The following is a 15,791-nucleotide window of genomic DNA, read 5'->3' on the forward strand; positions in this document are numbered from 1 at the left end:
CGCCGCATCGTCCGATCCGCGATCGATATAATGCTTGTAATTAACACTGTCATATTTATAAATGGGTCGCTTAATCAACAGCTCGTTAACGGCTGTGTCGGCTCCTTCAAGATTGGTGCGTACTCATTCAAAAGATAACTAAAATTTATCTTTTTTCCTTTTTAAATCATGGGTAACAGAGAGAGAGAGAAAAAGAACCTATAATAATGACAGCTGAACAAGATTGTATTTCAAATTAAAAGAAAATATAGCGAGCATAGTAATAAATAATTATCGACAATTAAACAATCGAGTAAAAAAACTGAGGAATAAAAATAAAATCGATAAATCTTATCAAGTTACACTTTAGCTTAAAATTTAATTTTTTTTTATAAAAGGTAATATGCGCATTCTTCTTTATATTTTAAAATTTTACGAGTTATGTGGACATATTTCTTGCTTTTACTTTGGATCATTCAGTTAAACTTTCGGATTAATATTCTGACGAAATATGAAAGCTTCTCCACACATCCACGTGTGTGAATTTAATTTAAAATTAAAATATCTCTTCATCGCGAGTTACACACTTTTGAAAGCAAATCCATCGCTTTATATTCTTTGATATAACACTTTCCGACATTAATTAAGTCTCCCACGAAATTTTCACTACAGATAAAATCAGCCTACACACGCAGACCTGTGACTTGCTCGATCTATCATTTTTATTCGCGCAGATGGTTTATCTTACATAAGGAGAAAGCATCGCGACCGTGGACGTCTTCCCACGTCGGACGAGTTTGGATCTCATCATGCCTTACGTGACGCTAATCGACGTTAGACGAAAATTGATTCATTATCGATCCTGTCGCGTGCATCGTCATTCTTGTCGTCGTCGTCGTTGCATAGAGTACGTTAATTCCTTCATCCGCGAATACATCGATCAATTTACTCCGCCGCCTACGTTCATTCTATTTTCGCGCTCGTTCAGCACATTCGCACCAAATAATGAAGCCTACAGCGTGTACATAGTAACAAGTTGACAGAATGAAAGAAGAAGATAATTCTTTTGCGATATAATAATAATAATAATAAGAGAAATATCAATGGCAGTCTAGATGCAATTGTAGATGCATATTAATTTTATCTTGAATTTTTTAAAATTATGATTAAAAAAGAAAATAGTTCGAAAAAAAAACTAAAATATTTGGTTGGTTCTTTATTTGTGTTTTTAGCGATATGTGTAAATATTAATTATCTATGCATCTATATATGCATTTTCGTTTCTTTATTGATTTTTTTCTTCTGGTGCTTTGTGAAGAGAGTACACTATTTCCAGAAAGTTGCATCTCTCTCTTTCTCTCCCTCCTGAGAACTTGTCACCAATCGTTGTTTAAAACGCCGCCACACGAAAGTGCTTTTACGACCCGTATGGTCGCTCGGTTTCCACAAACATGCAATTAACAGCCTCTCGCGAAGCTTTGTCTCCTAAAGGTTTGTCCTGTCTAACGGGCTTCTTAGCGCTTAGCTAAGTTATACTGCTTTCGGGGAAACATCGTCTCGAGGAAAGAAAGGAGAGAGACTTAGAACGCGATTTCCTCGCGACCAGTCCAGTCGAACGTGTCCACTGAACTCTATACATACTCGAACGTGCTCTCTCATATACTTCTCATATAAAAAAGGTGAGAAGAGGCAGAGGAAGACAGAGAGAATGTTCTAAGAAGTGTCTTTTAAACATATATACGTATATGAAAACTTTGTACAAGCTCTGTCGAAAATTTAGTATTCATTATAACTAAGGATATTATCCTCTGTAAGACGTAAAGAGAACTTTCTTACTAGAATGTATATATATTGAAGGAGACAACGCTATATCCTTTAGCGGGGCTATTTTCCCTCAGCTGACATTTTGAGCGTCGGAGCTTGTTGCAGCACGCATAGAGTTCATTGGTCGTGTCTCTCTCTCTTCTGCACTACTGCGCGTTGTAAATCGTAAACTAAGACGACAAACTTTGCATCGTTTACGAGATTCAGTGGCGCGAACCCCGCGCGACTGTCATGCGCGGGAATGTAATCTCCTGAGATATCGTTGAATTTAATTGCGCGCAGCAACGGAGTTGGGTGACGTAGCCGCGGGATTACGCGACAAGTTCGGGCGAAGGACGCACTTTGCGTTTTCAGTTCGCGGGCTTTCGTCGTGTAGTATTGTGTTATATTCTCGTACATAATCGCGGACGTACCTTCCTTCCGCGGATCGAGATTAATAAGGCGTATAGCTCATACTAATACCGCGGAATGCGCCAAGAATGCGGATTAAAACGAGCGGAAGAGCGCGGCGATTCTCCGATCTCGAACAAGACTCGGTTCGATCCTGCGATCCTTTCCCGAAGACTAATTACCGCTCGGATTTATGCGGCAAACATATCTGCAATTTTAGCGCGAAAAAAAGAGACTGAGATAGAGAGAGGGAGAAGAAAGTGCATTAAAATGTGAGGCACTTAGATCTTGATTGCACACGATTGATTCAACGGGCTGTGATGCAGATAATTGTTCAGTGTGGCTTTCAAACTTTTCTCTCGCTTTTGTCGTATTTAATGATTTAATCCTTTTCCTTTCTTAATCCTTAATTTTATCATAATTTAAAAATAACGCTGCTGTAAAGTTTATAAATATCTAATCTGAAAAATATGAGGAATATTTGTAAATATTTTTAAAAAAATATCTTTATAAAATTTAAATTGCGAATAAGAGTCAAGAGTAAAACCTCGTTATAAATTTGCAATTTCTCTGTCTGAGAAATAATCTTGAAAACCACTGCAATGAAACCAAGCACTGATATATGGGCACATCTTCGTGATTATACCCAAATGCTTTCAATTACGGACTTGTAAATTTGCCATAATATCAGCTTATTATTTACCGGTTCAACAGATTGTTTATGTTTCCTCCTATGGTTATCCCGTGGGATATGTTCTCGTCCACAATACTCATTCAGCGTTGCTAATGTCATTTAATGCAATACCACGAGCGACCGTTAACGAGATGTAATCAATGTGCTCGACTGATCGATTGATATTCAGGGGCATCGTAAAGTCAATTTAATTATCACGACATTAGCGCCAAGATCTTGCACTAGGGGCACGTTACATGTACGTTCGATGAATTCATGATGGAGAACGCGCACGGCTGGTGAACGCGTACGCGCGTTATCCTGTATGAGACATATCATTACGACGGTATCGCGTTGTTAGCCATCGTTCAAGTTCCCATCACGAGCTGCAGGACATTCTGATCATCAAATCGGAGCGCAACTTGGTTTGTTGGTGTTTCAAATCGTCGAGATTATCAAGATTGTCAAGTTCTTTATATTCAAGTTTTATATCAAATTTTTCGAAACCTTGAAGATTCTTGTGAATTGTCAAAATCTTATTTTTCCAAAAATTCATTAAAATTTTTAATTTTTTTTTTAAGTTTCGTATTTCAAAAATGTTGGAGAATTTTAAAATTTTAATTCTTTAAACTCTCAACGAGATTTTGTTAGATTTTTAAAAAGATTTCCAGAATTGAACCTCTCTTTTAAGATTTTAGATAATTAAATTTTGAGATTTTGAGAATGTCAGATTTTTCGATTGCTAAATAATATTTAAAATAATTAGACATAAAGATTCTTAAATTCTAAGACTCTCTCGAATTTTTAGAATTTGAAATTTTTCAATACGTGAGTTACTATATTCTCGAAATCTCTTGCTTTTGTAAATTAATATATTCAGTGAATTAATTCATTGTTCTTCAGTGAATTAATTCATTTTTTCCTCAATAGCTACATATTCTAGTGCGAATCAAAGCGCTAATAAATAGCTTATACGTTAATTGTTTTTAATTTCTCCACAAGAAAAGAAAAGCTACACTCGAGAAAGTCGTGTTTGGCACTTTTCCTATCTAAATCAAAATGAATTATTCATGCCGTCAATGTGAACGTTTTCCATTGAAAGAAATTCATCCACGGTATGTACGTCGTATTGAAACGGGCCAGTCGATTCTTTAGACTTTGCTTGACATTCTCACGAAATGTTATCTTTTAGGGGTGTGCACTGTCGCCATTCTCTCGACAATATTCTGGGAACGTTGTACAATGAATATAAAATAGTTATATTTTTGTGTAAATTGATAAAAGTTGAATTAAATATATATAATATTTAATATACCATAAAAGATAAAAAAGCGTGTACCACACGCAAATTACTTTAAAAATATTTTTTACAAATTTTATAATACAATCAAAACTCTAAAAATTCGAACGCTTAACATTAGATTTTCGTTATCTCGTTTGTTTTAATATTACTGGCGGAAGTAGCATGTAAAATATGAGAAAACTGCGTGTTAAAGGCTTGTTTATTGTTATATTGTTATATCATTCTAATAAAATTTAATATTAAGTTTGCTTCAGGTTAATCGAAGTTTTTAATAGGCATAAAATTATTGAGCGATTTCTCTCGTGATTCACTGTTTCCTTCTTGCCGCGCTTTCAATTGCGGTGCACACATGTAGCTTAGTCGGAATTCCGGAAATGATGAATCTAATCAACGTGCTAGCTTAGCCTGATCGATCGCGAGCATGAGTTAATTATTATTCGACGCACCCTGCTCACGTAAATGACGATTATATTTCTAGATTCCGCATTCCGGATTTCACAAAAATACCATATATATATTTTGCTAATAAAAAAAATGTAGATCGCAGAAATATAAAATAATATAAGGTAAAATACATGAAACATTAAATTTTATGTCCATTGGCAATATTCAAAGATATCATGTGGAAAATACATAAATTAATTTAAAAAAATAATAACTCAATATTATCCAATCATGTCACTCTATTATTTTATCGTATTATTTAATCGAACGGAATGCAGGTTACTATTTCGCGAAATAGCTCTCGAATAAGGATACCAAGCGGGTGAAAGAATTGCCGGAAGTGCAAATCTCGCTTGCACGGGGGTCAAAGTTCGCGCGGATCGCGCTGACCTACTGCTTCGAGGGCCGTAAACACTTCGTGCAACAGTTCGTATCGGTCAGTTCGTCGCGTGAATCGATACGAGGCTTCGGCCTCGAGCTGCAACGGAACTGTAAAGATGCAACGACTTGATTTCTCCGTCGTTACACCTTCTTGAAATATCTTCGCTTCGATTTTTTCAACAGTTTGCGAGTTTCCTCGTTAGCGCGGGCACCCTTCGTCAGAATGGTCGTAAAATTTTACCGTTGCGCAACATCTTCGTTACCTCGCATTATTTCCTGTTAATTCTACACTTTACATTATCTATCGCGTATCCTCATATCCTTTGGGTTTTATCGGGGAAGAAGTTTGTGCACAAGCGAAAGCTAATTTCCGAAGATTGATTACCGGCGACGAACGTGAAACACCTGAGCGAGTAAAGCATCTGGGAAAGCGCGTAGCGTTGACACTGATGAATGATTTTAGCGCATGATGTCATAATTGCGAGAGGAATGTTTTCTCCGTCGTAATACACTGACGACTAGTCGCGATCAACGTGTCTTCCGCGAATCGCGGATCTTGCTGGCTAGAGGAACTATGAGAAAATCTCGTTACGAGCGAGCCTGCTTGAATCCTCGTTGAGTTTCTTCAACTTGTTCTGAATCTTCGTGACTTTTAACTCGTTCCAGCGAACAAAAGTCGGAAGAAAATTTCTTTGTCGGTGGAATTTCACTGTAAAATTCACGGTGGACTTTTGTCGAGTCGCGGATAAATTGCGTCAAGTGCACTGGACAGACGTTCACCGGCTGGATTGCGCTAATTTGTATTCCCATAATCTGTACGTGTTTCACCTCTGTAACCTCTCATCCTTGCTACACGTTGCCCTCTCCCTCACCCTCCTCCTACTTCCACTAAGCACGCGTTTCACAAAAGCGATGTCGGAACGACCTCCACGTTCTTAACTTTACCGGTCCATCCGATATCCCGGCACTTCCTCGTTTCTGCAGGTTGTTCGCAACCTTGAGGAGATACTCGGCACGCAACCGACGAAGACAAAGATTCGAGTGCAATGTAAATTGAAATGTTACGAGAAATATGGAATGACAGAAATTATAAAAAGCACATAGAAAAAAATCAATATATTAAATAATTTGAATCTAAATTAAATATAATTTAAAGAGAAAAATTTTGTAATAATTATAAAAAATTTCGTATCTACAATATATATCATTAGAGTATTTCATAATAATAAGAGAACTTTGTAACTATGACAGGCATGTCGTGAAGAGCTGGGACAAATTATCGATAAAGATTAATATCGGCTGCAATTCGTTGGTATTCATGCCTAGAACTGTTAATTCGCAATTGATCGTGGTGGCATTTCTCTGGCAAGAAAGGCGATTAACGCGATCGTACGGTATTAATGACAGCGCTTTACACGCGAGGTATCCGATACGTGATCTCTTGACTCACTGCTTCGAGTATCTACTTCCTTATATCTGCTGCCTGCGTCTCGTGCGATCTGACGATCTACCGCGTCATCATTAAATTCGCGTCGTTGTTCTCCGACAATCTACGTGCGAGGAAAGATAATACCGAGTTTAATACCAGATTTAACGATTCGAAATTAAATGAGATGCACGATCGCGCTATAGAAATAATCGTTTATTCCGAACAGAAGGGATCGTAACTTCCTGTGCAGTGATAGAGCTACTTTTTCCACAATTCGCATTATATCTCCGGACGATTTCCGTGCGGCGTCCATTAGTGATCTAACAAAGATTGCAGCGCGAAGCGTATTACACCTCGTTAAACTATACACAAACACAAATACACACGTATACCGATGCAGCGGGCGGGTTAAGGCCGGACTCTGCGATCGCGGAGCACGCGACGATCCAGGAAACGCCAACAGGCGGGATAATGCGGACGACACAAGGGGCCCTTAACAAGCTTGGACGAGAGGCACATGCGCGAACGCAACGTTGCACCCAACTAGGCTGACTTTCCGAGACCGCCCGCATTGACGGCGAGAAGGGAAACGAAGAGAGAGAAAGAAGGGAAAATGAAGAAAAAGGGTTAAAAGGGAGGATAATGAGAACATACACTTCACACCGGTGTAATAAGAAATGCGGTACGATCTCTAATGCACCGATTCGGGCTACGACTTTTTATCGCAGTGTGCAAAGTCTCCCCTTCATTTTAGCCTATTATTTTCCGAGCGACAGATCACTTTTGATTAATAAAAAATTGTTATGGCATCAACAAATTTACGTGTTTCATTTTTTATTAATATTATTAATTAATATAAAAATATATAATATAAATATATATATATAATAAAAATATATATATAATATAAAAGTATATACGCTAAAATATAATTTTTAAAAAGATAGATAATAGAAAATAATTTCTATTAAACATCAATATATTAATTGAAAATATTTAGAAATAATATTTTTTGAGAACAAAGTAACCTTCGATCTCATAATCACTGTTATGTCACTGTACTGTCATGATCAGTGATAATATCGCGAATTAAGCAGACACAACGATAAAGATCCGAATTTAATTATGCTCTCTCGACTGGAATAATTGATTATTGTGATTTCGCGACAATCCATTATATGTACATTTTGTTAAAGTATAGTATATATTATAATAATTTTTGAATTACAAATCTTATATTTAAAATGCAAAAATTTTTTGCAATTAAAGCTTCAAAGATTTAAATAAATAAATAATGCGTACTATTAAATTTTGACATTTTATCTATTATAAGAAACGACGTGTAAAAAATTTTTTTTCGCTAATATTACGCACGTGTTACCAAGATATTTCGAAATTAATATACAGAGCGTTAATTATGTATACAGCCCCGCTCTCTGAGCTGATGCCAACTATAAAATATATTGCCATCTATAAATTGAAATAAAACTCCAGAATTCTAAGATAATTGCCTCGATTTGGTAGCCATTAATTTTATCTGCGCCGGTATAATTCGAGCTGTCAAAACAAGTAAGAAATGTTGAGAATGCGAATGAATTCCGATCGCCGTGTGTTGGCGATATATACGGAAAGCGGAAACGCTCGTAACTTGCGACGGTTCGTTGCGTTTAGCTTTATCTGCCGTGCTTATCCCGTACTTCGCTGCGGCTCGTAGTGTGTGGCATATTAAGTTGCTTTCCTGAAACTGCGTATAAACAAGATAGAAGTGCGATCTCCGTATACCGCTTTTAGTGTATCTACGTGACCTAGCATAATATAATGACCGCGTGCGCGGACTTGGCAACCTAGAGGCTTATAATAGATCAGTTGTACAATATTTACTGGTATATCCTCTTTTTAAATTTTCTTAAGTCTAATTAATTAAGTCTAACGTATCGCAAAAATAGATAGACCGAAATGTAATTTTTCAATGAATTTTGTTTTCCATTTAATTTTTAATTAGCGATGTATATTGAATTTTCAAGAATGTTAAGTAATAGTTAACAAAATTAATATTTGCTAAAATGTTTTATTAGTGACTCCAACAAATTATAATACGTTCTCTAATACATATACTTTGCGTAACCTTCGATCTCATAATCACTGTTACTGATCAGTGATAATATCGCGAATTAAGCAGACACAACGTCTAACATGTGTTAAGAATTCAGCAAAAATTTTGGGAGCTTAGCTGGACTTAATACGGATAATCAACGCTTACTTCGCGGAGTGTAAGAGGGGCGGGGGATCATTAATACGATTAATAATTAGCTAGTAATATAGGAGGAATGGTTGAGTCCTTGCGCACACACCAATACCATTACAATCCCACATATTGCATTAAGAGAACTGCGAGAGACAGAGAAGGCGTGCGTCCTTCAATGAAATCGTCCCCTCGAACTCAAGATGGCGACAATCTCGGCGACCTCGATGGTGTCAAGGTCATTGAGACCGTTGCCATCTTCTTCGGAGAGAAGAGAGAGTCATCGTTAAGATTATTGTTACGCGATCGATATAATTAGCTACAATTAAATGTCGATATTAGATAACACGCTGAAGAAAACGAGTCGATCGCATAGCGTAACGATTATTTCGTGCCGTTAGTCCGCGGTAGGCTCTGCTGATAAAGTATGTTATACATTGATATATCGAGGGAATTGCAGAAGTTAGACACAAGTTAGGCGAATTATTTTCGTAGCGCTATGGCACTGCTTGACGTCTCGGTCTTGGTCGGTCGCGCGATTAACTCCTACTCGAGAAATCCGAGAATCTTTCCTCACGTTTACATATAAACGTCATTTTGGCATAAGAGAGATATAACGTTTATTAAACATATATTTTCGATAAAGAATTGTTCTTTGATTTCCTGTAGCTACTATCGATTTGTATGTATTATCACATAATTCTTCTCGTGTTTATTATAGATTTAAAAATGCATCACTTATCTATTGTAAATGTTGCGTTTGCAAGTATAAATCCATAAAAACTGTCTAGGCTTGTAATCTTTATGAGACCTTTAATAAGATAAATTACGGATTTTTGACTTATGCAGTACGTTAAAAAATTCTAATACAAAATTGTATAAGTTGATGCAAATATCAATGTAATGCGATATATCCAAAATCTAAGATATCATGAAACAGATCCGGTCGAGAAAAAAGTCGAAAAAAATTAAAACACAGTTTTAATTAAACGTGTTAATAGCTCCGAAATCTCTCGTCGCGCATTCTCATCTTGATGAAATTAAACATGATCTTTGTTTCGCTAGAATTTCGCACGACCGCGCCGCATAATTTTCCGTGTCGGGGCTACTTCTCGGAAACGACGTCGTCGAGAGACGAGATCTCTGTGAGAGCGAGACAAGAGTCGCGTCGCGAATAATTTCCACAATCTGGGATCGCTCTCTACGGTTGGCCCGTATTTTTTTTTTTGTTGAAACACAAGACATCGTAGAATCGCGAAGCGAAATCTCTCCTACCTTCTTTCTCTCTGAACTGACGTCGCGCGTGCATCCTCTTTTATAATATATAAAATTCTGACCGCGTATGCGTGAATCGTACCAAAAGATCGTCCTTGCGAACACGTCGTCTTCGTATTTATCAGATTTTAATTCGACAAACGGTACTTGGTCCTCACGCGCGCGTATACTGTTAGACGAAACCTGAAGGGCTGGCTCTCACAGAAGGTCGACAAGTAAATTTAACACTATAGATTTATCTTTTACATATACATTTAAATTCTAGATTTAGATTTTACATCCCTCGTGTAAAATTGTATAAAACAAAAAAAATTATATATTGTACACGAAATTGTTCATAATATATTCGTTTATCGTTATATTTATCCTTTCATTTACTTGAGATTTAAAAAGATCTGCAAGGTTTAATTATAATATATAAATACATGAGAGAGAATATTATTTCGTCGGGTCCGAAAAATCAAGCAGCGCCATTTCTCTCGATCTCTCTCGCTCCGCTACATATGCAGGATATATCGGTATAGTTTGTATGGTGTGATTGCCTGGACTCACCGATCCTCTTCACGTGGACGTCTCGATTGAAGGAGACGCTCCTCTCGGCGGGCTTCCACCCGGAGACGGAAGCCCCGGACCCAACGGGGGGTAGCAAATGCGTGCCGGGGGGATTGCAGCCTTCTGCCCCTCTCAACGACTCCGTGCGTTGTATCGTAAGCATCTTGCCTTTTCGCTTTTTCGCCCGATCATGCCACGCGACCACGGCTAGGGGCACGTTTCCCCCCCCTCGTGCTTACACTTTTACCAACCCACCCCCGAAACTCTCTTTCGCTCTTATCTCCCTTCACGAGCACATCCGTAGATCTGATCACCGACCTGCAAGCCAAGCAAAGCTGCGCTCTTAAAGTTTTCTCCCGTTTTGCCAGAACAAAAATAATAGGGGATGTTTCGGAATATCGGAATATCGATTGTGCATATAACGAACACGTTAAACTTAAACAATATAATTGCAGAAACTGACGGGCTGTATCAAGTAACGAGAGCTCTCTCAGACTTATTCTACTTTCAAATGAACATCAGTCGTACAATTGTTCCTCAGTTGTCATGAGAATGCAATTTATGTACGAGAATATCTACGTATGCGCTTTCTGTATACGCTATTTATGCGTGTGCACGTAGAATTATGAGAGAGAGGAAGAGATAAGTGATAGCATCGTGATGTTTCCCCGCGACGTGTCTATACTAGCGTATGCCAACTATTATAGGTAGACGATGATAAACAGCGCAACGAGTGATAATGGTTCTCTTTGTTGTCATGCAGGCAGATGGGATACTCGAGATACGAGCAACGATATAATGACAGTGACAGGGATGACGGTGACAGTGCACAATACTGGCAATGAATTTGCCGATGAAAACATTGCTAATAGGAACGATTATATGCGATAAGGCCTTCTTCTCTCTCCTTCATTTTTTCCTTCTATATTCGTATTAAGCATTATCATAATTACGCCCTGTAATCAGCCAGATTCTGGACGTAATGTCGCGATTTTCTTATCGACATTACAATCTAAATGCAACGACACTTAATTTAAATTTCATAGAAGCAGTCGCCGACTCGAGGCTGCAAGATATGACGTCGATCTTAATTAATTCTTAAAACGACGCGAATAATTTATAATGTCCCGTCTCGATATTGCCATATTGCGTGCGTATATTCTGTCGCATCATAAAACATTATTTTATATGAAAAAAGATGATTTGTTATATCAGGAAAAATGTTGCCTGATACATTCATATGAATTTTTATAAAAAAAATTTCAAAATCAAATTAATAATTGCCAGTAAATATTTTGTTAATTTTTTAAACCTCCTAATTTTTAGAAACTATTCTCTTAAGAATATTTGATTTTAGGATGCAGTTGTTTGTATGTTATTTCATAAGATTCCGAGAGATAAAACGTATGCAACGAAACTTGTGAAGCTATGCATATCAGATATGCATACGAAATAGAATTTCTTTTTCAGAAATAAAAAGGAGAGACATCCTGAATATGCGCTCCATTAACCGCACGCGAAACGTTACTCGTTTTCGTGAATTTACGTAAATTGATAAAGCAATCAATCCCAGACTTCACGGCGTATAAAAGCAAAAGGATCGGACATGGTCATTCGATATAAAAACGGCTCTAAAAATATCGCTGACGACAGCCACTCGGACGACACAGGCGGAAGCGTAAGGGGACTGATCATTATTATCATAAGCGCTTTATTTCATTGGTTGTTTTTCGCGCTATCGTGTAAAAACAACTCTGTTTTTTCAAGAAGTCGACCTTCGCAATCTTTTTACTGCGCGAGGCGATTTTAATGCGCGCGAAAACGTGCAAAAATCGACGTACCCTATGCAAAAATCATTTAAAATTTTTAATTTGTATCTTTTAATTTTATCTGTAATAATTTTCTGTCTTCGAGAAATAGAATAATTTAAGAAACTAGTTTTATTTTTCTTAGATATAAAAATTACAAGGAACATGTAAATTGTGTATTAAAAAAAATTAAATTATATTCTGTTGGAGAATGTATCTTCAATTATTATAATCATGCTGTACAAACTGTTGACCGCAAAAAGTTTCTCGGATGAATCGCTAGAACAGAAATTAACATTCACGGCGCGCTTTTGTCTCCTGATCGGTATCTGCCCTTGAAACAAATAAAAGTGACCCCACGCGCGTTTATCTCTCAAGGCCATCAGCTGACCAGAATGACACATCGTCTTGGCGAGCTCTCGCATTCGAGTGACACCTGTGGACGGGGTTGCGTCGTCACTCAACGACTTTATTAGTACGAGGGAGGAGACGCTAGCTCCAAACGAGACAATTCGCATGAGACCGATCGGGGGATTAAGGTACTCGCGACAGGCTCGGTAGCCATATTTGGCGAACAAGACCGCAGAATCTCCCGTCGCTGGTCCCCGTCGCGTTCTCCCCCGGCGGGAATCAACGCTATAAAAACTGACGTTAATATATTTTTTTCGGGACGGAAGTTTACAACGGGCCCCTCTCGACTCCTACGTGTCTCCTAGTCGCCTAATCGCGCGGAGAAACGCCCGATTCGATCCAGGGTGCAAAAAAGAAAGAAGGCGTCTGGAGCGCAGATCTCTCGAACAGGACCGCGTCTAATGTACGAGGGGATCCCATAATGCGTCCTTCCTTACTCGCCACGGGTCTGGATAACAGTAAAAAAAAGAATAAAAAAAATGTTGCTAAGTGCAGCGAGACACGACGCTGCTATATTCTTGGGATTTTAATTCCACCTTGCGCGCATTCTATGTCGAATATTTTTTCTTCCTTACGAGAGTAGTCGGGAATTAAGATAGCTAACGGAGAGAGCAAAGAAAGTTGTTTCGAGTCGCGCGAAAACATTATCGCGTCATATTTTGCGCAGCTTTTAAAGTATAATCGAGAAAAATGATAAGATACATTATATTTTTGTACAAAGTATTACACTATCATGACTGCACCAAAATATCATGCTATATTTTTCTTTAAATTTTATAATTAATTGAATAAATTGACAATGAAAATTTTATTGTTTGTGCACCAGCTATTCTTCAAACATAGAAATAAAAGTACAAAACATTTTTATCTTTTAAAAATTTTCTTCTGTAAATCTTTACTTATAAATAAATATAATAAATAATAGATATAAATATAAAAATAAAAACTGCGAAAATATATAATCTTACATTTCTCATTCTGCAAATCTCGCAGTATTATTTATATAAAAGAGACACATAGCATATATTTATATTATATAATATTTTAGTGTACGGCATCTTTACTAATTTCTTAAATGTATAAAATGAAGATAAATGCGATGATTTCATTTGCATCTATAGTATATTAAAGCTAGCAAATATTGGCAATGAGAAATCTGTTTCTTGATGACACATATACACGCAGTAGAATTCCTTAATACATGTTATTTGTCGCTTCCTCTTGTTGCATAACAGCACGAGCAAGAATAATAAAAATGTATTTAGGCTTCTCTGTCAGAGAGTGCGACAACGTTCACGTTCTGAATTTCGCGATGATTTCACGTCGCGGACGTCCTCGACGATCCCTTAGTCATTAGCGGCGAGAGAGATTATGACAAAAGCACGGTCCAATTCGTTTGGTTCTCTCGCGCGTTAGAATTAGAATCCCTATGCGAATGTAGAAAAACAAGAATAGAAGGTCGGGGATATAAAAGAGCATACAAAGTCACCGGCATCGTCGAATCCTCTAACGGTTCGCCCGTCTCTCTCTCTCTCTTTCTCTCTCCTTGAAATATTTCACATTCGTTACGGGATAATAGTGCGAAAATAATCACAAACGCGCGCCGGCAATAAAAGCAACGCTCTATTCTCTAGGAGTCCTATACGCGCCTCGGCGATTCGAACAGACGCGAGAGACGTGTAATAAACACTCCCGTTTTTCGCGCGCGCGCGAAACGTTTAGCACCTTGACTCATTGACTTTTATTGACGGGCGTGAAGGAGCCCGATAATAAAATCAGAGGTAGCGAAGCGCCTGGACGCGAAGGGCATCCGTCCGGCTCTCCGAGGTGCGAAGGCTCGCGTCTGCAATCGCGATCAAACCGCTATTAGAAAGCTGCTGGTTGGATTATAGAGCACGGAGTGGATCCAAATGGAGCGAGAATCATAGCCAGTGGTTTTATACACGGTGCTCTGGAAGAACTCTCCATGTAGTTTCAGTAGCTTAATAACAGCCTTGAAATCCAGGAGATTTCTAGATCACATCTCGTACACTATACTTTTGTCTGGCATAGGTTTTAAAGAAAAATATATATCATCAATCTCTATACATAATAAAAAGTCTGATTTTACTTTTAATAATTTCATGCTCACTCACATAAAAGTGAAGATCATTTCGCGTATGCAATCTCTCATTTAAATTGTTTCTTAAAAGATTTTTTGGCTCTATATTCTCGCAATTTTGATCCATCTGGATTAGAGACTTTAATCGACAACGAAATTATTGATAATTAATTCCTGATAATTTTTCTCAATCCAATTGGTATAACATTTGATTATTACATAATGTTCTACTATATAATTAAAAATTATCTCTCGTACGAGATGTTGTGCATTTATATAAATTAAAATGATCTCTTCTTCCTTTGGATTTCTGGACCTTGGAACGTGTTCGTCCGCGAAAACAAATTAATAAGTAACGAGAGTTTTTTTTTTTTTTTTTTCGTTACTTTTTACGGAGCGGTGCATTTTACAGTTAATATTGCCGGACCGATAAATTTACGCAAACGTCGTATAGCGTGACTGAAAAAAATACGTCGGTCTCGACCGGACGCTCGTTACACGGCAGCGTTTCCGTGTACGATTCCCGTCTTATTTTTCTCGAGCAGCTCACGCAAAGCTCGAGAAACCTTTCGTTTCTAGCCGTCACCCGTTACGCCGTAAGCAGTCGGCGGAATCGACGATAGACCGAGGAAAGATTTTAATTTAGATCGCGCGCGGCAGGAGAGGAAATCGCGCTGGTGCAAAAGCCGGGAGGATCCTTCGCGTACTTATAAAATCTCTTCCCACTCTACGTAGATTCGCCTACGAACTTCATATCTAAGATAAGCCTACTCTACTCGAGACAAATCCTCGCATTTACACACTCGATATATATACAGTTTGTAAATCGTATCTCGGGCGCTCCCAGTTCTTTGTAATATATTTCGGGTCGTTCATCCCGCGATCACGAAATTCGTCGCGGATTTTTAGTTGCTCCATATTTTTTTCACGCTTTTACTTGCGCGTGTGTAAGGTGTTCTTCGGTAAAAAAACCCGCTAC

The 15,791-nt window shown here is 37.9% G+C and overlaps 1 protein-coding gene across 2 annotated transcripts in view; it reads right to left on the minus strand.

Annotated features, from left to right (window-relative positions):
* The window catches only part of Blo (bloated), a 108,229-nt gene that overhangs the window by 89,419 nt on the left and 3,019 nt on the right, over positions 1–15,791 (minus strand). For both annotated transcript variants that reach the window (XM_083046533.1, XM_083046532.1), the window contains exon 2: positions 10,493–10,810. In XM_083046533.1, the coding sequence (XP_082902659.1) occupies positions 10,493–10,655 (163 nt within the window). In that variant the 5' untranslated portion in view covers positions 10,656–10,810. The remainder of the gene's footprint in view (positions 1–10,492; positions 10,811–15,791) is intronic.

This window comes from Prenolepis imparis, unplaced genomic scaffold (genome assembly GCF_030444845.1).
Source record: "Prenolepis imparis isolate NDT839.2.m4 unplaced genomic scaffold, iyPreImpa1.0 SCAF_9, whole genome shotgun sequence".
Taxonomy (NCBI): domain Eukaryota; kingdom Metazoa; phylum Arthropoda; class Insecta; order Hymenoptera; family Formicidae; genus Prenolepis; species Prenolepis imparis.